The 27015-nt window shown below is 38.9% G+C and overlaps 1 protein-coding gene across 1 annotated transcript in view; it reads right to left on the bottom strand.

Moving 5' to 3' along the window:
• Window positions 1–27015, bottom strand: part of RSPO2 (R-spondin 2) — a 94536-nt gene that overhangs the window by 44095 nt on the left and 23426 nt on the right. Inside the window, exon 2 of the mRNA XM_042808834.1 lies at window positions 393–581. Coding sequence (XP_042664768.1) covers window positions 393–581 — 189 coding nt within the window. The remainder of the gene's footprint in view (window positions 1–392; window positions 582–27015) is intronic.

Raw genomic sequence — 27015 nt, 5'->3', positions numbered from 1 at the left:
TATCCCAGTGCATATACTGGGCTTGTATCTACACAAAGCATTATTAAATATATGCTTAATCTTTTCTTATTTTCATGTAAAGGGAATTAATTCTTTTAAACTAAAAATTGCTGCTTAAATCATAACTCTTTCCTAACCTTTGTTTTAATTAAAATTAAAGAAGCAATAACAGCTAGGCTAACACAACTATCTAATTTGCTAAACGTAACAAATCTTGGTGTGACTTTGGACATTAGCAAATAAGTTTTTATGAAGATCATGACTTCTATAAAAATATTGTGTTCCACAACATATCACCTTAAAAACAGAGTGTGAATTATGGCTTCCCAATAAAAACTGCATTGAGCTTTCAAAAACATCAACAGAACAGACAAAAAACCCACGGAACTTACTTGAACATCTGTTCATATCTGGTGTTCGGAGTCCATAATATCCTGATGGGCAGGAATGCAGGCATTCACCATACTGTCTCATTCCTTCTCTTCGTAAGAAGAAGAATAACTTATGCTGGCATCTGATGCATCCATTATCCTTTGAACAAGACAAACAGCCTTTGCAAATTGGATTTGATCCATAGCTAGCTACAAAATAAGAAGAAGAAAAATTACACTTTAAGATCATTTGGAAATTATTCTGGCTGGAGGTCCTCTTTGCTGTAAAATGTTCTCTACTGCATGATTACAAACAGTTTTGAAAAGGAGGTTCTGCAAGCGTGCTCATTGTCAAGCATCTGCACTGGGAAGTGGATAAAAAGAAATACAATCTCTGTATTTTTAACTAGCATGTACAGCAATTTAATGAACTTGATACATTTTAAATAAAGGTATAAACAAGCAGAGACCAAGGTACATAAAATTCAAAAGCAAAACATAAACAAAACTCGTATGCTCAATTCTAATTTCAAGCTGAGCATTTAAGTACAAAACAGCAACAAAATATAATAATATTGGCACCATAATCTATGCATCCGGAATGCTATTTCCATTGAAACCCATTATCAACACAGATGCAACTTCTGACTTGTGAACACAGCAGCATTAAGTGTAGCAAACTACAGAATGGGTACAACATCTGCTGTGTGCACATCTCTCAGGTACTACTGTAGCGCCTTCCTGCACTTCTAGGTCTTTGTAATAAAAATGAAGATGTGATGTGAAGATGTGAAGATAAAAATGAATTATCTCCAAAAAGGAAGAGAATTTGTAAGTTTATTTTCTATGAGGTTCTACCCAAAATGAGTTGAATACAACATGCACAGGCATCTCAGAAGAAAGGCATTTGCATCTAATCACTATTTTAGGTCACTAGCTGTTATGCTTTCAACTAAATATACTCTCTTTTTTGTGACTTGAGTGATAGTGCAACAAACCCTGGCTGCATCCTTCCATGCCCTTATGAGCCTTTACTGTTCTGCCTTCCTCCAGTCAGGGAACAGTCCCTGCCCTACACAGTCAGCTCCTTCTTAGGCACTGAGTCAGCACAGCAGGTTAGCAGAGGTCTGAAGGCTCAAGTTGTTCCTGAAACCAGAATAATGTAATAATAGTTCTTTCTTAGAAATTGAATTGGTTACAGGACTTCACAGAAGTCTGCCTGTTTACATCTATTTTACTACAAACAAAAGAGAAACATTATACATGAAAAGGGAAAAGTCTTTGAGATGTCAAGAGCATTTGAATAGGGGTCATTCTGACAGCAGCTGGTCCAAAGAGCAAAGACTATGTTTAATTGCTGTGTTTTAAAGTATTCCAGTGTATCTATGCCCTAACATAGTACTCCAATAATTTTATCTTATGCGGATGCATGAGAGCTGTTGTTTAATGGCTGACTTCACCAGCCGAGCTGGGAAAAGAAGAAAGGAAAAAGCCCACCACCCTCTGGAACCAGTAGCTGATAAGCTTTACTCTCACCTTCACACATCTGCACAACACATTCTCGTTCTGTGGCTGCTCCATCCCCCCCAACATGCTTCTCCCAGCTCAGTATGGCAGTGTTCAGCTCCTATCCTGTGCAGAACACTCTGGGTGTGTGGTGGGTGGGATGAGGAGCCAAGAGAGTGGTGGGAAGCTGCTCAGCCTGTGGGACACGTTGTGATGGCTGGAGCTCTCTGAGACCAGGTTCATGTACTAGGATTCTCTTGATGGGAATGGTATCCTTTCTGGTATACATACTACTAAATTCTCACACCCATGCGCCCATGGCAAAGGCACATACTACAAGACCAACTGCCTTAAATCCCTGAACCTGTGCACGCATCCTGTTGCATCCACTCTCTCCGAGACAACTTCATCTTGCAAATACCCTCATTCTTTGAAGATGTACATGAAGGAAACAGGCAGTGAGCTAGGCCTGAGTGCATCCCTTCCCTCTCTGTCACAGGGACTGCCTTTCTGTAACCACATCAAACAGAGGACTGTGCACTCCAAAGCAATTGTTGCTTTAACACATGGTGAGACCCAACTCCCCTTTTAGTTTTCTTGTATCTCACCTCCAGCAAATCTGTACCTCAAACTCGTTCAAGGTTCCTCACAGAATCCTGTGCTTTAAGAAAAAGAATTAAATAGAATAAAACAAAAGTAAAGTTACAAGATGCTTTCAGTTATTCACCACCACTCAGAAATCTTTCTGGGGTTTGAAAGAGTAGTGGTCAGGATCTCATTTCCAGCATGATGTTTCTACCTTGAATCACAGATAATTTTTTTTCTCGGTCCCTCTGGAGCAGCTGCACAATATCGGTATCAAACAAGGCAGCTTCAGCTGTGCCCATCTACCTTTGCAACTGTTGCTCCAGCCCTGTGCTGTCTTCTGGAATGAGCTAACTTCTTCCACAACATAACCCATGCATGCCTCCAGCAACAGTCCGCACTGGAGAATCTTCCAGGTAGGCAGCAGGAAAACTGCCCTGCTTTGTCCCACAGCCCTCACACCTTTTCCTGGCAGCCATGAGCAGGATCCACCCTTTATACTAGAAGTATGACTTTCATGCACAGTGCCTCATACAGCCACACCACCCAACAGCTAACAGTTTTCATAAAAAAACACAATTCAGTCACACAGTACAATCTTTACATTATTTCAGAGACTGAACAGAGAGAAGCTTATGTATGATTATGACTTAGTGCAACCACCCAATGTGAAAAAGGAACACAAGACTAATTGCACAACAGGAGAGATAAAGCTAAAGGCTGCAATTCTCAATAGTGTGGCTAGAGGAGCACAGATGACATCAGAGCAGATATGTAGAATCCACATAAGTCATAGTCTCTATCCTCCTTGAACTTTCTCAAATTTTGGCATCTTGGCTACAGAACTTGACTCCATTGCCCAGCTTTCCTTTATCTATGACTGTCTGTGTGTTACTTTCCTTTTTCCCTGTTTCTGTTAAGATGCTTTTTTTTTTTGTCAACCCTTTGATCGACAAGGCAAGTTAAATTATGCTGACTTCCCTGGACTTCAGCCATAGTTCTGTACCAACAGACTCTCATATGACACGGAGCTAACAGCATAAAATGGTCCTCAGTTACCTTGTGTTAGCCTTACTTAGGAGATGAAGGGTTAATCCTTCACAGCTTCAGATAACACAGAATATATGAAAGAGAGATTCTGTAAGTAGTGTACATTTATCCCAAAATTTTAAGTTGGGTATAGGTTCCCCTAACTATAACATATCAACTGGCCTTTTTATCTCATGAACAACCTAAACGAATTTGCAATTTCTCCAGCGTGTTTTTTTCTTCTCAGAACACTGTTGTGAGGTGCAGCATTAAAACCTGTAAGCTGCTCTGAAATCCTCATGAGAGGTGTTACAGATAAAGTACATGTATTTCTAATTAAATGGCTGATTATTGGACACATTGATTTTGGATAACGGGGAGATCATGATGGTCATACAATGATGAGTTTCCCTCTCACTCTCCTATTTACTAAGTTACAATAAAAACCTGAAAATGCATCAGGTATTTTTTTCTCTTTCTTCACCATAATAGGCAAAAAAGTCAAAAAAAGGTTAGACGGCGGTAAGGGAAAAGAATATATGGACAGAAAATTATTTGTATGCTATAGTCCAGAGTAAACTTTCTGAGAGAATCCGAAAATTTCTGACTGTGCTGCTTCAGGCAACTGAACAGCCTGCAACTATTTTGCGTACAAAGTTACTGTGAAGTGTATGTCACAGAACTGCCTTTCTTCTACATTGCCATCAGTCATTCTTAGCAGAACTTCACAGGAAGCAGACAAACAACTTCTGCAACCTTTCTTTCAGTTCAACTTGTCTCTAAGCAGGAAAAATCACAATATGCTCTGCTGCTAAATTACTTGAATACTGAGCACATACTTCAACAAATCAAGTATTCCAGCACTGTTTCCAGCATCACATAAGCATGCCATCTTGAAGATATCAACTTACCTTTAGCTCTTTGCCCCTATACACACAGGCTATAATCAAGTTCTACAAATCCCTCACCCCCTTGGAAAGCCTTCTCTTTCCATCTCGTCTCTTAACACAACAAATACTTCTTATGGTATACAGCTTTCTTAATCCCCAGATAATTGAAAGAGGAAGTAAACTTATCTATGTTCAGCAGTAATATCTATATGTTTCCTTTTGAATTTCTTCATAACAACATATTTTTCCCCTTCTGTATTAGACTGCAAGAAAAAAAATAACGAGCTTACAAAACATGGTCAGCTACATTCCAAGTTACCAGTTGCATCACATACAATGTAAAACATCACACTACACTCTCAGTTCTCACATCCCTAATTCAACTCTGCCTGGAACACCCTCCTCGACTCTGTGTGCCAAGCAGGCAGGTTTTCTCTATCCAAATCCCTCATGAAAACTCACTCCTTCCACAAGGCCCACAAATGTTAACCAGTGTCAGAATGCTGCTGTCATCACATCATAAAACCAAAAATGCACACATGCTCTAAGTTAGCACCATCCTCTGGGTCTCAAAGCACATGATTGCCCTGGCTGTCTGTTAACATTGTAAGCTCCTTGCAGCAGCAGCAACGTTTTGTACAGCCACACAGATATGTAGCCAGGTGTGAACACTGCACATAAACACAAGAGCACACAGGCAGTGTCCTTCTTATTCCTTCGGCTTGCTGCTTCTACAGCTACATTCCAGGGCATCTCTGTATTTAAATAAAAATCGTTTACAGACTTGATTCCCTGTGTTGTTGGGTTTTTTATTATTTTAAATCTGGGATAAAATACGCCAAGTTAGAAAAGGTTACTTGAGAACACAGACTAATACCCAAACACTGAATGAAACACTTCTGAACTGTAGGGGTGTTCAAAGTTTCATGGTTTGGATCCATATCAAGTAAAATCAAATGTCAGCTAATTACTTTAACTCTTGTCTGGATCAAAAGTATTAAAACCACTTCAGCAATATGGCTTAAAGTGAACTGTTATGACTATTTGAAATCACAAGAGAATGAATGATGCAAAACCAGTCTAGTCTGTTCCCCACAGTAAGACAAGTTGTTCTGTGAGCAAAAGAACTAGCAGCATTTAATTTCCTATCGATTTTAATGTCTTGCAGCCCATACCACAATAACTGCTACCAATTTGTTTCTTTCTTGTACACTCACTTGCAAGTAGTTACAAGTTGCTTCAGAATCTTGTGTTCACTTCACCCCAAGAACATGAAATTTTTATGCAGCTGTAAAAATGGATGAACGGGTGCAAAATCAATTGGAAATAGAAGAAGCAGTAGAAAATAACATCACCTCAACATAATTTCTTTCAAGGGTCAGGACACCATGCTCATTACGATACTAGCATTGCTCACTGCCTGTTCATTGTGTTATTGGACTTTCAAGTTCTCTGAATTCAGAAACTGAGATTATCGGTACACTGGTCAGGTTAACAACTGTGATTGCAGCTACACAGACTCTGGTAATTGGATTCTAGCTCAGATCTAGCAAGAATGTCTCTGAGACACTTATCACTGAAAGCAAAACATGAGGTGCACAGATGGAACTCGGAGGAGAGAATCAACTGTAAGACTGCTGCAAGCTGCGCTTATTGCAGAAAGAGTAGATTTCATAACCTGAAATTCAATTAATGCTATAAAAGTTATCCCATACTTCTCTCTCCAGTTCAAGAAAATAAACTACACTCCTGTTTGGCATATGAGTTCAGGGTACCTAGGAATTGAACAACTAATACAGCCACATAGATGCACCAACATCCTATAGCATACCAATGTACCAACTCTATAAAACTGCAAAGTCATAACAGTTGAAAATCATCTAATGGGCTACGAAAAGGAGCTGGCCAAGAAAAAGGCATATTTTTCACTCGAGCTATGTAAACACAAGTTTTGGATGAAAAACAAAACAAAAAATGACCAGCTAGACTCTAGCTATTGTCTTAATTTAAAAGAATTAAGATATTCGAGGTCAAGGGGCATTTTTGTGATCAATTACTCCAATGCCCTGTACAAAGAAGCCAGAAAACTTGTGCTTTACTAAAACATATCATTTAAGAAACCATTCAGTCTTGATTTTAAAATTGTCAGTGGTAAGGAAACCACCACAACCTTTGTTAAGATATCACAGGGGCTAATCATTCTCACTGTTGAAAACCTGCAATGGAATTCTGAACTTCAAATAGCAACCACTGGACCTTTTTATATCTTTGTCTGCCAGATTGTTAACAGTTTTTCAATGTTTTTTCCCCCAATGCAGACACTCTGATCAGGTCAACTCTTAGCCTTCTCATGGATAAGATAAACAGAGCAAGATTCCAGAATGTCTCACCGCAAGGCAAAGTATCCAGTCCTTTGATCAATCCCTTACCATTTTATCAACAGACTTAGGGACACCAAACAAGAACACAGCAATGGAAAAGTGACTGTACCAGTGCCAAATACAGAAGTGATACAGCTTCTCTACTATTCCTAGATACTACTCACTTGAAACATTTATGTATTATGTAAGGGTTTTTTTTGTTTTTAGTTTTTTTGTGTGTGTTTGTTTTTGTTTTTTTTTTGTCTTTTTATTTTTTTTTGCCACGAAGAAAAGACACTGTTTCCCAAGTACCACACTGCTCTGTGCAAGAAGAAGCCATTTTGTTCCCCAGTGCATTCTGCAGTCATTCTGGAGATCACCCAGTGATCATTCTCAAGATACTGATCCTTAAACACCTGGAATAATTTTCTTCCAAGCTGCCTACCACACAGAAAACTCCCACATTACCTAAAGTGACAATCTTCCTCTGAAGATAAACAAACTGGGGGGTGGCATTTCATTTCAATGATTTTGGTGTAAATCTCACTAAATTAATGCTATGTAGAATCATAGAATGGTTTGAATCGGAATGGAGCTTAAAGATCATCTTGTTTCAACCCTCCTGCTATAGGCAGAGACCCCTCCCACTACACCCAAAGCCCATTCCAATCTGGCAATTGAAAAACTTCAGGGATGAGATATCCACAGTTTCTCTGTCTCAGCCAGGCAACTTTGGTCAGCTACAGCCTGCACCTTCACTGGGCCCATCTAAAACTCCTACAGAGATAACAGGGAACTGTAAATCAATTTATGCATCCTCCTAGTCTTGCTTTTCAAATTCATATTTTAATTTAAAAACTCACATTACTAAGCTAAAACATCCACTTTCATCTTTCTCTTTTTCACTTGTATCTCTTCTATCTTCCAGTACTTGAAGGGAGCTTATAAACAGGAGGGGGAACAACTGTTTACATGGGTTGATAGCAGACAGGATGAGGGGGGATAGTTTTAAAGTAAGATAGGCAAGATTTAGGTTGGATATTAGGAGGAAGTTTTTCGCTCAGATGGTTGTGATGCACTGCAGCAGGTCGTCCAGAGAAATCGTGGACACCCCATCCCTGGAGGCACTTAAGGCCAGGCTGAATGCAGCTCTGGTCAGCCTGGTCTGGTGGTTGGCAATCCTGCACATAGCAGGGGGGCTGAAACAAACGATTGCGGTCCTTTTCAACCCAGGCCATTCTATGATGATTCTATCTCATCTATGCATGAGGTCCAGGAGCTCCTTCTAAGACTCATATATAGGAAGAGGGTGGTGGGACTGTTTATTCTGAATGCTAAGTTGACTTGCCTTCCACTGAAAATAAATTGCATTTGGAAGCAAAAACATAGTCTCAAACATAAACAGTTCTACTTTTAAAACAGAAGAAATAGCTTTATTTCTTCCAGTGACTTACTATACCTTGGACCAAATTTTTGTTTTAATTGCTAAAGCAGATATCACAAAGATAAACCAGCAAACACTTATTTGCCATGCTGGTGAGAAGGTCACATCAGCTGGAGATCACAAGGTGTAATTCCATCTGTCAAGTCTTGAAAAACCACTTGCTCACCAGTCTATTTAAAATTCCCATGCCATAGTCATCTAGAAATGCACAGGCTGCCACAGCCTATTTCTTAATTACAAAATTGTCCAGGAATGCACTTTCCCCACCTATATATTCTGCGCTGTTATCTGACACTACTTTCAAACTTCATCCAGCACGCTGTTTCTGCAAACCAACATCTGGTACACAAATTCTATTGGAACACAGTCACAGGCATTTAAATAAATTCATTTTTGGCCAAGCCTTTTAATATCTAGAATATTTCAACTAGTTGCTGTGAATAAGATTCATCTCTAGCACGCAGGTGAATAAACAGAGATTTAAGTTTTTCCCCTTTGATGGTGTGTTTACTTTGTCTTCTATTGTAAGTTATAACTTTTCCAAGCACTGAAAGCTGCAGGGATCCAACATAGAGGCACTCCAACAAAAACACAGCTCCAAATCCAGATCCACCCAAACCGCTGAAGACAAAACATTATTGGAAGCATTAAATCTAAAGAGGTGAAGATCCAGAACACTCAGCTTAACACAGAAAGTACAGTGACGTATAAGAAGACTTTATGTAGATGCATGACATTTCATTTTCCAATTTCATACTTTTACTGACCAATTCCTAAAAAGGTAGGAAAGACTGAGGAACAAAAGGGGAAAAATAGAGAGAAAGAGCTGAAGCATTTCTTTTCCTGGAAGATCAAATTCAATCAATTTTTATGAGACAGATATCAAATCTGGACTCTGAAGCTGGATACGGTATATAGCAATTCCAGTAGAAATTAAAAGATGTAAAGATTATATGACTATTTTCACTGCTAGATTAGGCATCTAACACTAATGACCACATGCTCAACTATTGTTTACTATCACATTTTTATTGTGCAACAGGAACCGGCACGTAAAGGAAATGCCAAACAAATAAATATTGGCTGTGGATTGTAAATTTGTAATAGTGAAGAACATGCCCTAGTTCTCCAGTTTATATAGCAATGAACACAATGATGAGTGCTTTATAAACACCGAATTTCTGAAATGTTTGACAGAATGCAAACGTAGCCTTTTGTCTATTTATTTATGAATATTATTAAACTGGAAAGTACAGAAACTCATACCCACTAAGGATGAAGAAATCTAAGTTTTTGATAGCTGTGAGTAGTCTGGAAGTTTTAATGGCCTCAGCCATAACTTGTGTAGGAACCTTTAAAATTCAGGCAAGGTTATATTCACAATCTTGTATGTTTTACAGAAAGAATGCTGTATAGTTCCTTATGAGGGCAAAAGAGAGTTCCTACCAAAGCTTCTGTAGGATTTTATTCAAGCAGAACTGCAAACTGTCCAAGCCTGACAGAGGCAACCTTCCACAGTCTCCTTAAGCCTGACTTATCCTGTGGTCCTATGACCTGCGTGCCTGAAGATTTGACACACAGATTTGACTTCTTGCTTGAGGAAGGAGATAACCTGAGCTATGACCTGTATAGTTCTGAGAGAGGCGGAATGGGCAGCAGAGCACATGGGGACGTGGAAAGTTTTCTGGGTGTCCAGATGTATTCTATTGTACAGGAGATTCCAGAGCCAACAAGTATCAAGGAAGGAAACAGAAGCAAAGCAGTTTGGAAATGCACTGTAAAAGGAGAACCTAAAATGTATCTTCACAGCTGGAAGTAACCTTCTCCATATAAAGCGAACCATCTTAAGAGAAAAAATTGCAAAAGTTCACAGAAGGAAAAGGCCTATATTTAGTAATATGATTTAACTCCAACCAGATGAACTTCAGAAAAGCACCTACCACTGGCCAAAACACCCGAAGACTTCCCTTATAGATAACTCTCTTTTGAAAAAGGCAGAAACGACATTGCAGAAGGACAGGTAGCAACTCACTACCTACTGTAGAGGACTTCCAGCAATGATGAACCACCTGCCCTGTGGTGGTTTGGTCACCAGAGCACAAGCTTCATTATCAACACACCAAACATGACAACTTGAATACAGATATGGATTTTGTCTTAACAAGGCTAAGGAGAAAGAGCTGTAAGTTCAAACGCCAAAAATTACCTTTTAATGTCACACACACACAAGCAACTCCAAGGCCTATAAAACTCTCACTCCCAAAAGCAGACTTGGTCCTTCAGCCCTCTGAAGAGAACAGGATAAACTTGTTCTTAGTCATTAGCTATCAAAAAGAAAAACTGTATCCCAGAAAATTTTGGCATTAGAAAAATCTGATATGAGATGCCTGATTAAGAATTAAAAATAATAACAACAATTTAGAGCATCTTTAGTAAAGTTTGGGGAATTTTTTTAGTTGTCTTGTTTCTAAAGAGCACTGTTTCAGTGGACTTGCTTTGGAGCAATTCAAAATTAGATTATATATAGATTAAGAGAATAAACGGGCAGCTGCTAATGAAAAATTAGCGCATATCTGTGAGTTTTGGTCTGGCTATGTTTCCACTGCCTAAGTAATATATAGTATAAGACATAAATGTGACTATTTTGTAAACTTTCCAAGGGCCAAATTCGTAAAGTTTAAATTACATATTGGCATAATTGTCAGAAAACAAAAATTAGGTGTCGGGAAGAGTTAAAATTGGGAATTGCTTGAGGATATTCTACTGGATGAATAATAAGCTATAGCTCTACATGTACTCTCTCCCATCTAAAAAATAAATAAACAAATATGTGGAAGTAGCATTAAAGCACAGCCTCAGAGAATGGAAGAATAAGACAAACAGCAAATAAAATTTGAGATGACTGACAAAAGACTCAAAGGGTTAAAAAAAATAATGGTAAGAAGAAAAACCTCAACCCCACCCATTTATGTTCTCAAAATCCCCGAACTTGACAGTGAATGGAGACAAGAATAATAAACCATATTTGTAACACTTAAAATAACAGACAGAAAGAAAACAAAAAGACCCTAACATTTACACCTCTTGTTTGGAATCAAGCAGGATGTATCCACCCAATGTGATAACATAGCTCTAATCCAAAGTTTACCATCCCTACTAAACAAAGTTATGCAAGAGCATCTATCAAAGAGAATAAATAATCAACTATCACTGCTATTCAATCATTATTTTTTGTTTATTTATTTTTACTAAGAAAACAGAAAAGCCCAACTTAGCCCAGCTTAGAAGGTAACTATGTACCAAACAAATAATTCACTCACCATCACTGTCAGGAGAAAAAAAAAATGAAAAAAAAAAAATTGAGTTTTTAAGTGCTGCAACATCATAAAAAGAGACTGAGAATCTATCTATATATACTGCACACATATGTATACAAGTATGGTTTGGGATCAAACTGGTACTCCCTTTGAATATGGAAGGAACAAAAACTGTTGGAAAGCTATAATTGCATTTCTTCAAGTCATCTTACTTAGTATGACACAGCATTTTGATTTTAAATCCGAGCTTACAAACACATCTCAAAGTGTATACTGACATTAGAGACAAATCAATGCTAATATAGTGAATATGCAAAACCTTTTCTAGCATTGTCTTCAGGTGACAAAACTATGGGTTAACACATCATCAGAAGGACCCATCCTTGGTACAGACTCAATTCAAGACTAAATACAATCCAACAAATGCAGTTGAGTAAATATATGAGCTCTTCAAGTGAAGGAAGAGAAAGAGTACATCTTGCTGATGATGATTGGAAAATGTAGGTAGGCTCAAAATAAAACTGAATGCATCCACTTCGCAAAATGGAATGTTACTTGTAGGATGGAGGCAAGGGGAGAATGGAATGCAAAAAGGCTTGGACTGGCTTGGAGACCTTGTCTTAACAGAGCTGAAGAGACTTTAGAACATACATGCTTTCATGCATTTTCATGCATGCATTTTCATTCTGCGATAAAGTATGAAGTCCTTGACCCCAGAGATGTCAAGCAAACACTTCAGAATATAAGATCTGTGTGTTTGTCAGTTTGGATCAGCAGCAAGCTTATATACTATAAACTGAGCTTTGTTCCACAACTCAGAGCAGTCCTGGAGCTACATTTCCTTCAAATTAACTTGAACTGAAACGCGTGCTCCAAGTGTACAACTAACACTTCAACAAGCAGCATCACTCAGTCCACAGGACCGGATCAGAGACAGCCCAACATAAAACCCTGAAATTTGTGAAAGTGTGGGCACCAGGTCCCCAGAACTAATTACCCCACTGGGCTTCATTTCTTGGTATCTGCTGTAGCTATGGTCAGTGAGTGGACTCCATTATCTCATGAAGGTCACAAATGTCTGGACTGCCTTTGATTCACACTTGTTAGAGCAGTAGTTATAAATCATACATGGTCTCACATTTCAGGGCTCAATGAGTAATCTGTAAAGATTACTCACATGCAGGCAGACATAGTTCCCAAGAACAAGGGAAAATTATTATTCTTCCTCTGAGTAATCAGACTGACCATGACTAGGGGAAATAGCATGCTAGATCAACACTTGTGTCTGGTTTGTGTATGTCCCCCATAGTCAGAATCAAGCTAGTTATCAGATTACACTCAGAAAGGAATTTTCTTCCATCAAATCAAAAGAGACATGCAACATGTGGTGTGGTTTACTTGCTAGGACTGTCTGGACAATTCTCCTTCAGTTAAGGTATCGGGCCTTAAGTGCTCCGTGGCTCCTCAGTTATTGCTGCAGTTTGTATCACAGTTTGGTCCCTTGAGAAATGAAATGTTTTCTTCCAAGTTCCAGTCTTACCTATACCTCTATGTAGTCTAAAAAGGTATTTATTATCATTCACTTTTATTATAAAGGCTGTATGTCTGAGAAGAAGAAGAATGAATTACTTACGGAAGCCCTCAGCTTAGGATAAAACATCCAGGTTCAAGTTGTAATTAAGTCACAGTTGTTTACATAACTTGGCTCTATCCCAGCCAAAACCTGTACAGCAAGCAACTTTGTTTTAACACTGAATTTTGTTGCCACATTCTTAAAATTGATTTTAAATCCATAAAAAAAAAAAAAAAAAAAAAGTGGGGAAAGGTGGGGGAGAGGGGGCTTGGGATGAATAAGTTCTTCATTCCTGAAATATTTCATAGATGAAAAAAAGATTTCTCTTAAGTTCTCCCCTCACTTAGTTCTCAAAACACTTCATCCTAGAGACCACTGGTAAATGCTGTGTAAGCTACTGAAAAATCTACTGAAAAAAAATAATAATCAGACTAGTATTTTCAAATGAGGTGCCTATAACCTTGCAGCCAAATTGATACTTTGATATTCAAATGGGTTTCTATGTGTGACATTGCTGTACATCCCAAATAAGTCCAGAGGAGCCAGGACCACATCAGGACCGCTCTCCATGTACTGTTTTCTAAGTGATAAATACTTGTTCATTGGGTTCCAGTGAGGGAGGACTATAAAGTACAGCCTTAGAGCAACTACTGTCTTTAAGTCAGCCAGCTATTTCTTACAATGATTACAATTCTCATTATTACATTTTTGACTTGAAGTAATTACTCAGAACATATTTTCCCATTGCAAACAGATGAGATGAGGTTTTTGTAAAGACAAGCAGAAGCCCTTTCAGAATATGACTATTGGCAAAGCCCCTGGAGAGCCAGCAAAGCAGCTTCTGAATAAAGTAAAAGCTAGACATACTGCTACTTAACAAGAGCATCCTAAAAATTAGCAGTAATAAATAGGATCTCATAGATAGAACTTGTCCAAAGTCCTGTATATATCACAAGGACCAAAAGAAAAAAAAAAAAAAAGCTCCAAAAGACATTCATATAACTATCTGTAAAAAGAAGCATTGGTGTGGGTAGGTCTAATACAAGAAGTGAAAATAAGCTTAAAAAAATCCACTTATACACCTGTGATGTATTCTCTGTGCAGTGATATTTCAAAGGAAGAATGAAAAAATTTTACATGTATCTCATTTTGTGTCTCAGTCATACTACAAAATTTAGGGAATATTCTTTAACACAAAGCTGCAGCTGAGAAATAGAAGCACATTTTGAACTGCACCGAGACTTTTTTTTTTTTTTTTTTTTAAAGTCAATGACATTTGGTTTTGCCTCCAAGAAATGTCATTATACACACTGCTATTTAAATTGATATTTAAATATTCGCTTTTTCATCTGAAACCCTGAGTTACTCGAGCAATCCCTATCGTTTGGTTTGGGGATGTTTTTGTTTCCTTGGTGGGGTGGTTTTGCTTTCCTTGTTGGCTTCTTTAAAAAAAAAGAAAAAAGTGTGAGAGTGGGATTTTTTGTATGTTTTTTTTCCTGACATTGTAAAATATACAAGAGAACAGGCTATCCTAACCTTAACTAACATAGCTTCAGCAAAAATTGAATAGATTATGCAATTAGGATATTCTTCAAGTACTGCTTTCCTCCAAAACGTGGGCTGCAAAAACAACATTGTGGTGTTCCACACTTGTGCCTCAAATGCTTTCTCAGGTTCCGAGCTGCACGTATTGAGTGTGTACATGCACACATATACACATGCATGCTTATTCCCTGCCAAAGCCAGTCCTAAAAAAAAACCCAACTAATTAAATCATAACGTGGAAGGTTTTCTGTCTCCCTCAGAGATTTTTGAGTCACCATACTTTGTTAAATCAGTTGAAAACCATGGCCTTCATGATTAGAAGATGTAAATAAAGGCAGAATTTACATTGCCAATGCCAATTTATTTCATTATTCTTAAAACATACATGCTGGAATCTGAAGCGTTTTTTTATGCAAACACTGACTTTACAAAGCCAACAAGGCAAGCAAGCACTTTGTTAAAACTCTGAAGCAAGAATGATGGAGAATACATGCCAAGTGGTCCTACACTGAAAGCTTCATTTCATATAAAATGTTTTTATTTTTAAGATAGCTTCATCGTATTCTTTATTTAAACTATAATAAAAACATCTCAGTGTAGCACTATTAATTGTTGCCTAAGCATTCATTTTTCAGCAACTAATATAACAATCATTCATATACAGCATGATGCTGAACATGAAGCAGCTCTTAACTTTAGTGTTCACTATTGCCTAGGCTTTGATGTTCATTATAAAGTAATATCACAGTCCTCTTACTGCAGGTCACGGGATGAGGGGCCCAGCTGATTAAGCTCAAGGACACAGCATCACCTCCACAAAGGAAGAGGAGCACCAAGCACTGCAGGCAGAACAACAGCCCAAGCTGTGAGCTCCTAACTCAGCCCTGCTGCCTCCACGCTGCCCACCACAGTGAGCTAGGGAGGTAAATTTGGGATTGTATCAACCCCTTAGAGGAGGCCTGCCTCCAGCTACTCCCTGTTTCCATTTGAAACATGGAGCATCAGCCCTGAACTCAGGACACGCATGCATGCAAGGCAGTATTAAATTTGTGGCTGTTTTCCTTTTAGAAACTTGTATTACATTTCTCTGAACAGAAATAAATAAATAAATCCAAATAAGTGCCTGACCAAGATAAAAGATAAAGCAGATGACAGAACCATCATGAAATATTTGAGAGATAATCACATGGATTATCAGACTTATGTATTTCATTGCAGCCAAAGGAAAAGGCTGGATCCTGGAAGCAGCTTCCCCTTTCTGCAAACTTTCTGTAGGAACTGTTAGATGACTCAGCACAGTTTAGGCAGACTGGATTTTGGCAAAAAGATATAAAATATTCCACAAAGATGGAATGGGAGCGGAGGGGAAAGGTGGTATGTATGTATAATGGCACCTTCATATGCATATTCTCTCCTCCTAGACTCCTCATATATCACCATTCCCCATGGAGCTATTAAACTCAGTGTATAGCTCCTTACAGCTACTATAACCATTTGATTTTTATAACCTCCCACTCCGGGCTTTCATTAACCCCAGACTCACTTGATGCCAACCCTTCCTTCCTGGAGCACCAGGGCTATGTGTGCAGTCCAGCTGGCCAGTCAGAGAGACATCGTAAATTGGAAGAGTGTGCTGGAGCTACTTAATGTTGTGGTGAACCAGAGGAAAAGGACCAATTACACAAAAGATTTAAGAAATAGATATAAGGTGTTAAAATATCCACTGAAAGCATAATTTATGGAACGATATCCAGAGCACAACAAAATGTAACAACAGTGACATCTACCCAAACCAAAATCATCTACCTAGACCTGGCTCTGCACAGACTGACCTCTGGTAGCTGCCCCATGCACTATCATTGTACATTTCCTGACTTCTAGGAGTGCAGCACAGTGAGAGAGCAGTAGCTTTCCCCACCTTACTGACTTTCTAATTTAAAAAGCAGCAGCTTTGTGTTTTAACAGTTTATGTGCTTTAATAGGATTAATTACATGTGAAAATCACATTTTCCTCAGTGTCCTCTATGGCCCTTGCTGAACAGCTGTCTCCTGCATCTCCAAAGGTGGAAAGAAAAACATGATTGTGCCATCGACCTGCAAGAAAACATTGTGCAATGCCCAGCTCTGCTTGGTGCGAGCACTGTGAAACACGTTCATTATGATTTAGCTTTTAAAAACTACATCATTCATATCTGGAAAAATAAACAAGAACACATGAATACACTGCATTTCCCCTCCACAGGGTTATAGCAACTGATTTATCTGCACTCTGTTCTAACTGGGACCAAGCATTTTCTGATGAAGCTGACAAGATGAACTCACTCACATGCAGAATGATCTGGTTACACAAACTCACACAAGGAACTGGTCAGAAGCAGAGCCAAGAACTCTGCTCACCAAAAGTAAAGTAAAAGAACCACAGATGCTTGACTCTCCGAAGCACAACCGGTCAATTCAATAACATCATGAAAAATAGGGAGTTGATTACACAAATTCTACAAAGTAGGAGTGAATTTTTACTTTACTTTAACAACACTAGTTCTATGATTACTTTCTATGTCTTCCTTTTTTTCAGGTTTGTTTATTTATTTTTAATTATTCTGTTCCCTAACTGTGTAAATCTTATCTGAGTACACCTAATAATCCAAATCTCCATGGCAGAAAATGGACCTCAATTCCAGGGACATACGGAAAATCCAACTCCGCTTCACAAAAGCCTGTTCTGCAGTTTCAGAAACCAGCCTTCACCCCAGTGCACAAAAACATAGGAATGAAGATCTCAAAGAAAAACCAAATTCATGCACTGCCCACCTGAGAAAAGAATGACTTTTGCCTCCAGAGCAAATGATGGACACAGAGACCTGGCATCCCCAGTGCTTCCCAACAGAGCGCTTCCCTTTCAATAGAGTTCCGTGAGCTAAAGAGGAGCCCCCAGCATCCGGAGCCACGAGCCACCAGTCATATGGCCCAGCCTTCCTAAGAAGCTGCTGGGGTGGCCCAAGTCCTGCCAGCCCCGGAGCACTGAGGTCAAGTGAGAGCATCCGGAGCTGCAGCCAAGGCATCTTTCCTGGAGAAGAAATGACTCAGGGAAGCTCACAAGATCAAGGTGGCTTTATCTAAATACTGATTTCTGCAGTGATTCCGATACAGTCCAGACTTAGCTGTATGTAACAACCATCTGACTGGCATCACCTATACAGACCCACATTTATTTTGCAGCTGACAATCTCCCTGCTGTCTTATCCAGTAGTAGAAGTCCCTGCTCACACAGGTTGCAAGAGAGAGCATGCAAATCCCTACCTCCATGTTTAAATTCGTAACTGTTAATCCTAAATGGAATATGTATTGCAGTCTTTCACAGCCAGCTTACTTTTTAAACATATCCAAACTTCACTTTGTTCTACATCACTCCTGTTTGCAGCAGATAACATAAGGTAGAAAAATAGAAGACTCCTATTCAGACAGAAAAAGCTACAGGTATTTCCAGATAAATCATGAAACTAAAGTAACGCATTGGGAAACACAAATTAAGAAGTTACCTGGCATATGCTTTACTGCTTAGTGACTGGAGAACACATTTATCAATACATAGAAGTTCAGTGGGAAAAATAATTACCATCTCTTTTTAAAAGCTGTGTGAACTCCCTGTTTCCTTAGGGAAACAGTCTTGCCAACCTTAATTATAGTTTCCTCGAACTGTAACATTCATAGGTCTTAAATCCTTTACTTCATTTTATTACCAGTAATTAAAGAGTGCATGGTTTCTTTCCAAAAAAAATGGAAATGTTTTAAAATATTAAGAACTTTGTCAAGAAAATTAAGTGCTTTGATAATGCTAAATGATCACTTCACTCTTTCCTCTCTGCTCCTCCCACTCCATTTTGCCAAATTAACTTTGGAACATAATATATATCATGCTTGGATTTCTCCCAGACTTGAAATCATTATTCATCATTTACGATGCCTTTTCAGAACACATTTGGCAACTAAATCCCAGCCAGGTCCCTTTTTACCAGTTTGAGTAAGCAGGCTTCAGAAACCAGAACAACAGCTTGAACAAAGAGTCAAAGTGCAAATTCTGAAGCACACGTTTTCTATCATTCTTAAATGTATTCTGCAAAATGAATTGCACTTTCAGCATATAGTAAGCAATAAAATATATGACCAAATATGCAGATAGTATTTTGAGCACTACAGTCTAGTAAACAACAAACAGGATAAAAAGTGTTGTCAGGCAGTGGACTGGGCACACATACAACAAAGTAGAGATGCTCTGTTGGTCAACTAACATGCTTTGCACCCAATAATTGTTAAATGAATATGAACAAGCAGCACACAGGAAAGCAATGCTGTAAAACTGGGTGTAGAATCTGCAACATTATATCACTTATAAAACGATCTTAAAGCTAGAAGCTTTACCTCAGGAAGCTGCGGTTAGCTGCCTGGAACGCTTCGTTCATTTGCTATTTTTAGGAAAGCAGACATCTAAATAAAATTTTTTGTAGGCACACAAGAGTAACAGTTTATCATGTTCAAAAACACAAGAGAAAAGGAATACAGTACAATATTTGTTTATTGGTGGAGGCGGGGGGTGTCATTTTGGAGCATGTGGTGATTAGGAGAGAAAGAATGTCTTGTCATAGCTCTTTCAGTCCAAGTTACGCTCTGTTTACCTTCTCTTAGAGGTTTGCAAAACCATTGGGAGGCTCAGAAGGAGTCTCTGATAAACAGATGGCAGTTTCAAATATTGTTCCTTTTCAAGAAGGGATTTCTTCACCGTAAATAGCTGGCTGGGGAGCAACAAGTGCCTTGCTTGATAATGAGTGCATTTCTGGGTTCATCCACATAACTGTTGTCAACTTTTTCCCTTTCTTTTTAAAGATGAGCACTGTCATCCTCACAGCTGTGTTCCTGGAGTGACAAAACTCTAAGGCCTTAAACTGGACCATGAGAAAATTTGGCCATACCAGCATCAACTCATCCTTTTCCTTTCCTTGAAAGTTCCAACCAAATTACCACCTTGCTGAGTCCTCCCACGGCCCCTATAAAACCTAGCACGCATAGGTCCACATTCTTCTATTAGAGAAGGAGAGAAGAACGAGGATCATCTCTCTCAATCAGGAGCATCTACATCCCAAGTATCTAACTTAATCAGTTCAGTGGTACATCTTCCAAGAGGACCACAAAGTAGGCTGGTCTGAGGGCATGTAGGACAATCAAGGGTACACAGAAGGAATTCCAATAAGTTTGTGGAGAGATAAGCAAGTGAGAGGATTTCACGGAGGAAAAGAAAACACGTTTAGGAGGATATGAACACAAGAAAAGGTTCAAAGAGGAAAATGAGTCCATCATATTTCCACCATTTTCACCTTATTCCACCCTTTTAATCAGAGGAAAGAGCAAACAATTGCACTTCAGGCTAGGAAGCATTTAATTACTCCCTACTCCAGTTCTTTAATGTACAAGATGCATATTAACAACCACAGGGGAAACCTAAGTTACATTTCAGCAAAGGAACTTCTAATGCAGTGCCTCAGCTCCCTATCTTTTTTTCTAGTTGACAGCAAAATGACACTTCATTTTGAGTACTAAGATGCTTAAAGCCAATCCTGCTATATTCTTCTGCTATCCACCCCCTGTCCGTAGTCCAAGTCTGGTTGTCAGAAAGGCTGTACTGAACCACTGGCACATGTACCAGCATTTGGTTAATTTCATTATTTAAATTATAAGTCTTGTATATTGGGGATTGCCTTTTTGCTGTTTGCTTTTTAAATGTGCCACTCTCACCCCCACATTCCCACTCCCACCCCCACTGTAACAGGAAGTCACACTTTCTGTAACTGTCAGATGCCACATTTGTTTGTGCCTGTGTGTGTATGTATATCTGCATCCAGTGCTAAGCCACATCCTCAGTCTTCAAGAAAAGGTTTTTGGTGAGGGTGGTGGTGTGCAGAGAAGTGGATATTGAACAAAGATCTCACAAAGAAAAGAAAAAGACCAAAGTAAAGCTGGCAAAGGAGTTTGTTAGTACTCTATTTCACAATGGTGACTGATTTTTAACTCCTTTATCTCAATTACAAATGCAGAAGTGATAGCTAATTTCCAGATAAAATCTGCATGCTATGAAACTCCAGGCAACACTAAAGATGCCCTGTATTTCTTCTGTTCTCTAGCAGTTTGCAGTCCCACGCTCACCTCCAGGTTGACAACTGCCAGATCTCTATGCTGCTGGGATAAACTAACTGGTACAACTAGAAGCTAACAAGGAGGACAAGAAGTTGGCCTTCAGCAAAGCTTAAGGTTGTCCTGAGCGTCTGCTGCTACTGTCTCCCAAGAAACACAAAAACTGTTATCTTTTTCACGCACACAGTGGTGACCAGATCACCTTTGGGCTACATAAAAACCTTACCACCAGACCTCCTGCAATGTGTTACGAGTAAAGTTTACATAAGAGAACCTAAAAAAAAAAAAAAAAAAAAAATCTTTGAGGAAACAGACCAGAAAGGCTGTAACTATAAACTGCAAATATGCTAATCCCAAACCTTTCCTCTCACTTAGCAGTAGGAACAGTCAGTCCAGAAAACAGGTCACTCAACAGGGCTTGAAGTCATGGAGGTGCTTCATCCCTGTGGATGAGATTCCTGCTGTCCTGCACTCAGCTGGAAAGGCAGGGAATCACTCAGCTCTTCCAGGCACAGAAAGTATTACTGGATTCCTGCTGGGAAAAGCTAACACATATGCCATTCATCAGCCTTTCCTCAAGGCTCCTGCAGCTCAGGAAATTTTTCTACAAATGCCCATTTCTGCATCTATCATACAAAAAATCATAGAATGGTTTGGGTTGAAAAGGTCCACAATGATGACCTAGTTTCAACCCCCCTGCTATAGGCAGGGATACCTCCCTCTAGACCAGGTTGCTCAAAGCCCCATCCAGCCTGGCCTTGAACACCTCCAGGGAGAGAACATCCACAACCTCACTGGGCAACCTGAGGTCTTTAAAATGTGAAGAGGGTGGAACTCAGTAAGACTACAGAAAAGACAAAATGTAGAACATGACATCCTATTATAATTCTTCAAATCACTTAACTTCTTTCCCTATTTTCCTCCTCTCAAATAGAGATTATAAAAAACCACATTTCTTAGAATAGGAAAAATGTTGGATAAATCATTTTAGAAGAAAAATAGTTTGAAGATTCTAGAAATTACTGTATCTGTTTAGACTTTTAACTGTTTGCACTGAGGATTAGTCTCACATCCATCTGGCCATTGCTTCTGAAGACAGATGATCTAGGTATCATCTGTTGAAACAAATAAATAGAAATGCATCCTAACATGAAAAAAAGCATATCCAAGCACCTTTGCTTGGTATCTCAGTGTCTTCAGCAACATTAGGCATGTATACATGGAAGAAGAGACTGATTTTTGCTAATCTGGTCTGTCAGCTTCAGACCATTCCAGAAAGTACACAGAAGTAAAATTCTGGCATACAACTGGGGAAAAAAAAAAAAAAAAATCAAGTTATTTTTACAAGCCACAGAAGAGCATCTGCATACAAACATGGAACAGTTTAAAGCATGATCCTGTGAGATCCCCCATCTTTACATTTTCACACACAGAACATTCCAGGTTGTTCAAAGCCTGCTCCAGCCCGACCTCGACTGTCTACAAGGACAGGGCATCCATCACCTCTCTGGGCAACATATTCCAGTAACTCACCATCCCCTATTGTTAAAAAAAAAAAAAAAAAAAAAAAAAAACCACACCCACCATAAAACCACTTTCCTTCTACCCAGTCAAAATCTTCCCATTTACAGTTTGAAATATTTCCCCTCATCCTATTAAAATAGACCCTACTGAAGAGTCTGTCCCCTTCTTTCTTATAGGCCCTTTAGATATTAAAAGGCCTCTATAGGGTCTCTCCAGAGCCTTCTCTTCTCCAGATTGAACAGAGAAGGCAACATCCTCCATCCAAGCCCAAAGAGGCAGCAGACTGCTCGGCACATTGGGTATTGAGATCCCTGCAAGGAGGATAACTAATACCAATCTCTTCTCTTTTGCCAGCACGTCAAGAAAGGCAATCCTTCTCTACTCTGCTCTGCCCAGAGGCCAAATTTATACAACTGCATTCAGTTCTGGGCTCCCCAGTTCAAAGAAGACAGGAATCTGCTAGAAGGAGTCCAGTAGAAGGCCACAAAGATAAAGGGCCTGTATGAGGAAAGGCTGAGCAACTTGGGTCTGTTCAGCCTGAGGAAAAGATGATTGAGAGGGGACCTGGTACATGTTTATAAATATCTAGAGGTAGGATACAAATGGATGAGACCAGTCTCTTCTCAGTAGCATGTAGTGATATAACAACAAATAATGTCCTAAAACTTGAACATAACAAGTTCTACACTAACATGCAGAAGATCTTCTTTACAAGAAAGGTGATGGAGCACTGGAACAGGTTGCTCAGATAAGTTGTGGAGTCTCCTATGGAGATATCCAAGATCCATCTGAACACCTGTGTGTGCAACCTATTGTAGGGTACCTGCTTTAGCAGGGCAGTTGGACTCAGTATCTTGTGGTCCCTTCCAATCCCTGCAATTCTGTGATGATAAAGCCTTGATAGTGGAGGAAGGCTTTCTGTTTTTTGTTTTGATGGGTTGTTTTTTTTTTTTTTTGTTCCTCTATCCACAGACATGCAACCAGAGTCTTGTACCTGTTGTACAGAGATACTTGAGGAGTGGAACGGGCAAGGAGGTGTTTTGCTTGCTGCCTCGAGCATGGACTTGTCTCCATTCACTCCTTTCCTTCTAGTTCTTGCCTTCAGCCTAGTAGTGAGAAGATCCAGACAGACTACCTTAGATCTTGTGGCTGAACACATCTCAGTGAGGGCAGAGCACAGCTCCTCTGCTCCTTCTCTCTTTTTGCCCCCTTGACACTTTCTAGCCCATCAGTTCTATCATGTAGCCTCGCCACCAGGCTAAGCAGGCCCTCCACCTGCTCACATCTCACACAGTTCTTTCTCTCTTCTGCCATACAATGCCAGTGAAAGGCTCAGGTATGCTCTGCAGCCATAGGCCTAGATGGCTGCATATTTGTTATGAAGAAAAAAAAAAAATAAATCAAAAATTGAGTAAAAATAATCAGACCATACAGTGGGAATTGTTATTTCTATTTAAGATATAAATAGCATAATAGAAATCTCTTTTTCTCCCTTGAGGGGGTAAGGGGAGACACTACTCTAGACACTATTCTAACTCCTTACATAAAAAAAACCTGAATTTGTTGAACATATTTTGAATAAATCCTTCCAATCCTTGAAACATGAGTCCAACCAACCCTTAAAGCACTTCTAAGATGCACTTTACAAACTCCTTTTGATCAACACCAGAGACATAAAACCCACCTACAAGGTCAGCTGTAGAGACTATCAAGGAAAATATGGGCCACACAGAAGCATTTGTCTACACAAACAAAACAAATATAATACACATAAGATTTCAAGACATTTTCAAGTCTTTTTAGTGTTGGCAGAACACGCATGGCTCCTTGAGTCCCATTGAAACTATAAACTTTACCTAAATCACAGTTCCAAGAGTCTGTTGAAACAACTGTGTTTTCCACGGTGTTTTGTGTTGATTGATGTAGGAAAAACACATACAAACTTTTTCCTTTATAGTACATTTCTTCTTTGCTCTCAAAGTTAGCAAATGAACTTTTGTGACAATACGCATAACAAATTACAGCACACTCTGCAAATTCTAAAAGAAATGTATAACAACAAAAAAGTATTAGTGATAGAGATTAGAAACTACAATGCAGAGGACAAGTACCTAGGAATTAAACACAAGGCAGAAACCAGTAAAGCACTAGCGCCAAAAACCCACCCCCCCCTTCAAACCCAGGATCCCTGGTAACTATGCAGAACCAGATAGGAAACAAAGGGAAATAATTGCTGTGCTAGTGAACATATGAAGACCCAGGAGCTTGGCAGGACATCCTAACGTGCTTTCAAGGTAATCATGGAACTCAAACTACCTTGGAAAGACTCTTCAGAAGCACTACTGCTGAAAAAGCTTCAGCTTTCAAGCTGGCCTAACAGAGTCAGAAACAAGCATGCTGCTTTATTCCTAAATATTTTGATTTTAAAACTGCCACACATTTACAGTTATGAGAACAAGGATATTATCCACAGGAACTGTGCTAGCTTTCTGCACAAAAAGTTCATAGGATTTTTGGGTTCCGATCTGCTTTTGTGCCTTGAAAACACAGGAATAAAGAAGGCAGGACGATATGAAAAGTAGAAAAGGCCTTGACACTGTCCAACCTGTACAGGTCCTTTCCCAGTTTCCAATAAGACAAATTAAAAATCTTAGTGATTCACTCACAGGTCAGCCCTTTAGGATAAGATAAATTGCCCTCCAAAGACACTCATCATCCACTACAGAAGAACCTGAAAGCTAAGGGGCCAAATTTCCCTGCTGAGAGGCATGTTTCACTGACTCTTGGCTAGATCAGATGGAATCTAACCTTCGGATTGCTAAAATTACACAAAATGGGTCCCACTGAACTCTTACTCTATGATCTTCTTGTACTGATTGCTCAAATAACTTAGGCGATGTAAGGAAGCTAAACTTTGTAGGGTAGGCAGACAGACATTTCCCAGTAGTACTTGTTTTGTAGGCAACAGCTCCAAAGACAAATATCTAAGAGAAGTAATTTAGAATTTGCAGTAATACAAGGGTTATCTTGCCTATTATTTTACAAGAGGTTTGAAAATATCATTTTTCTTGCACATTCAGATGGAAACTACGATCACTCAATACATATGAATTCATACCATCACCTTTAGGTTGCCTCTAAAGATTCCCTTTATCACAGTTTATTACATTTAAAATCTCTAACCACATAAGAAAATTACTTTTTGGCTTAAATTTCAGTACAATTACCTCTCAGTGGTTGAATTTCCAGCTTTGAGATTTAAGGGGATTTTCTGGGGTTTAATGCTTTTTTGTACATACGTGCATTTAGCATTACTGTATGGTTATGCTATAGGAAATGGGGCACTGAGAACACCAGCTTCTTGTTAAATTCAATCAGCAGACAAACAACTGTGTCTTTGTCACAGAAGCCCAAGTTCAAATGCATAAGGATCAGATAATGAAAAAAAAAAAAAAAAAGTAGTATCTTGTGTGTTCACTTCTTAAAATAAAGTGAAAGCACATTGTGTCATACAAGTACCTAAATCAGATACTCTGGAACTGAAGAAGTTTAAGAGACTGCATTTTAAAGCCTAAAAGACATTCAAGCAGTTGGATGTTACAATAGCATGCACCACATTAAAATTAAGTTAAAATCAGACTTCCTCTAGTAGTCTTTAAAAAACTCGAGAGAAAAATAAGACATATATAGTCCTAAGCTCAAGAAATATTGTTAAAATTTGGGAGATAAATATTAAATTTGAATTTAAAAGAAAGAGCCAAAATTTATTCTCAGAGACAAATTTCTGTCCCAACAGCCTCATTCTGAATATGTAACAGGAAGTGGTGAATTGTCAGAGGTATGTATAACTATGCCTAAATTATAGCTATAAAGCCAGCTAGCCTAATTCTTAGAGAACTTCTAGTTAGAACCTACTCAGATTACAGGCAGATAATAAAAAGAATTAAGCTAGGAAGCTGAAGGGGTTTTCTTGCCCACACATTGCTTAAATATGAATCCAATTACTGAAGTTTCATGGAGTGGCTGTCTCACTCCATCCAGTTTCTCTTAAAACAAAGATGACATAGCTGTACTGCTGTGTTGAGCAATCCTGGATTAATGAGGGCAAATTAAATCTCTTCTACAGCATCATTCTGCTGTGGGAGGGGTTGTGAAGAAATCGCTTTTGGTATAATAAAAATGATGGTGATATAATGAATAATTATTACGGAATTTTAGATCTGGTAGACATGGTAGTTATTTCAAAGCTATTTGTAACCAACAGCCTTATAAAAAGCTAGAATGTATTACATATGTGCAGAAGGTAGTTGGGAGAACATATTAAATCCCAACATCTGAAATAACAAACGGATGTTTCCTTCTACAGTAACTACCTCTTTTTCAAATGTGGGCTGACAACAACTAAGCTAATTAATTATCAGCCTTTTAAGAAAACAGGAACAAGGTCTTAAACTGCTAGGAGATGAGAGTCCTCCTTTCCTTCTCTGACTGACAGCTATATCATTCCTTTCCTTCCAGCAGGGATCTGTTTTTCTGTTGAAATGCATGGCCAGCCAGCCCTGGTAGATTAATTAGTTCCAGTTGCCTTTAAAAAAAAAAAAAAAAAAAAAAAAACAATAAAAACCAAAAGAAAAGCAATCAAAAAAAAGCCAACCCAACCCCTAGGTGGTGGAGAATTGGATTCTCCA

This window comes from Centrocercus urophasianus, unplaced genomic scaffold, assembly GCF_019232065.1.
Source record: "Centrocercus urophasianus isolate 14NV4802_14NV808 unplaced genomic scaffold, USGS_Curo_1.0 seq_11, whole genome shotgun sequence".
NCBI classification, from domain to species: domain Eukaryota; kingdom Metazoa; phylum Chordata; class Aves; order Galliformes; family Phasianidae; genus Centrocercus; species Centrocercus urophasianus.
The sequence above is the reverse complement of the archived record's forward strand: the minus strand, read 5'-3'. Positions and strand labels throughout refer to the sequence as shown.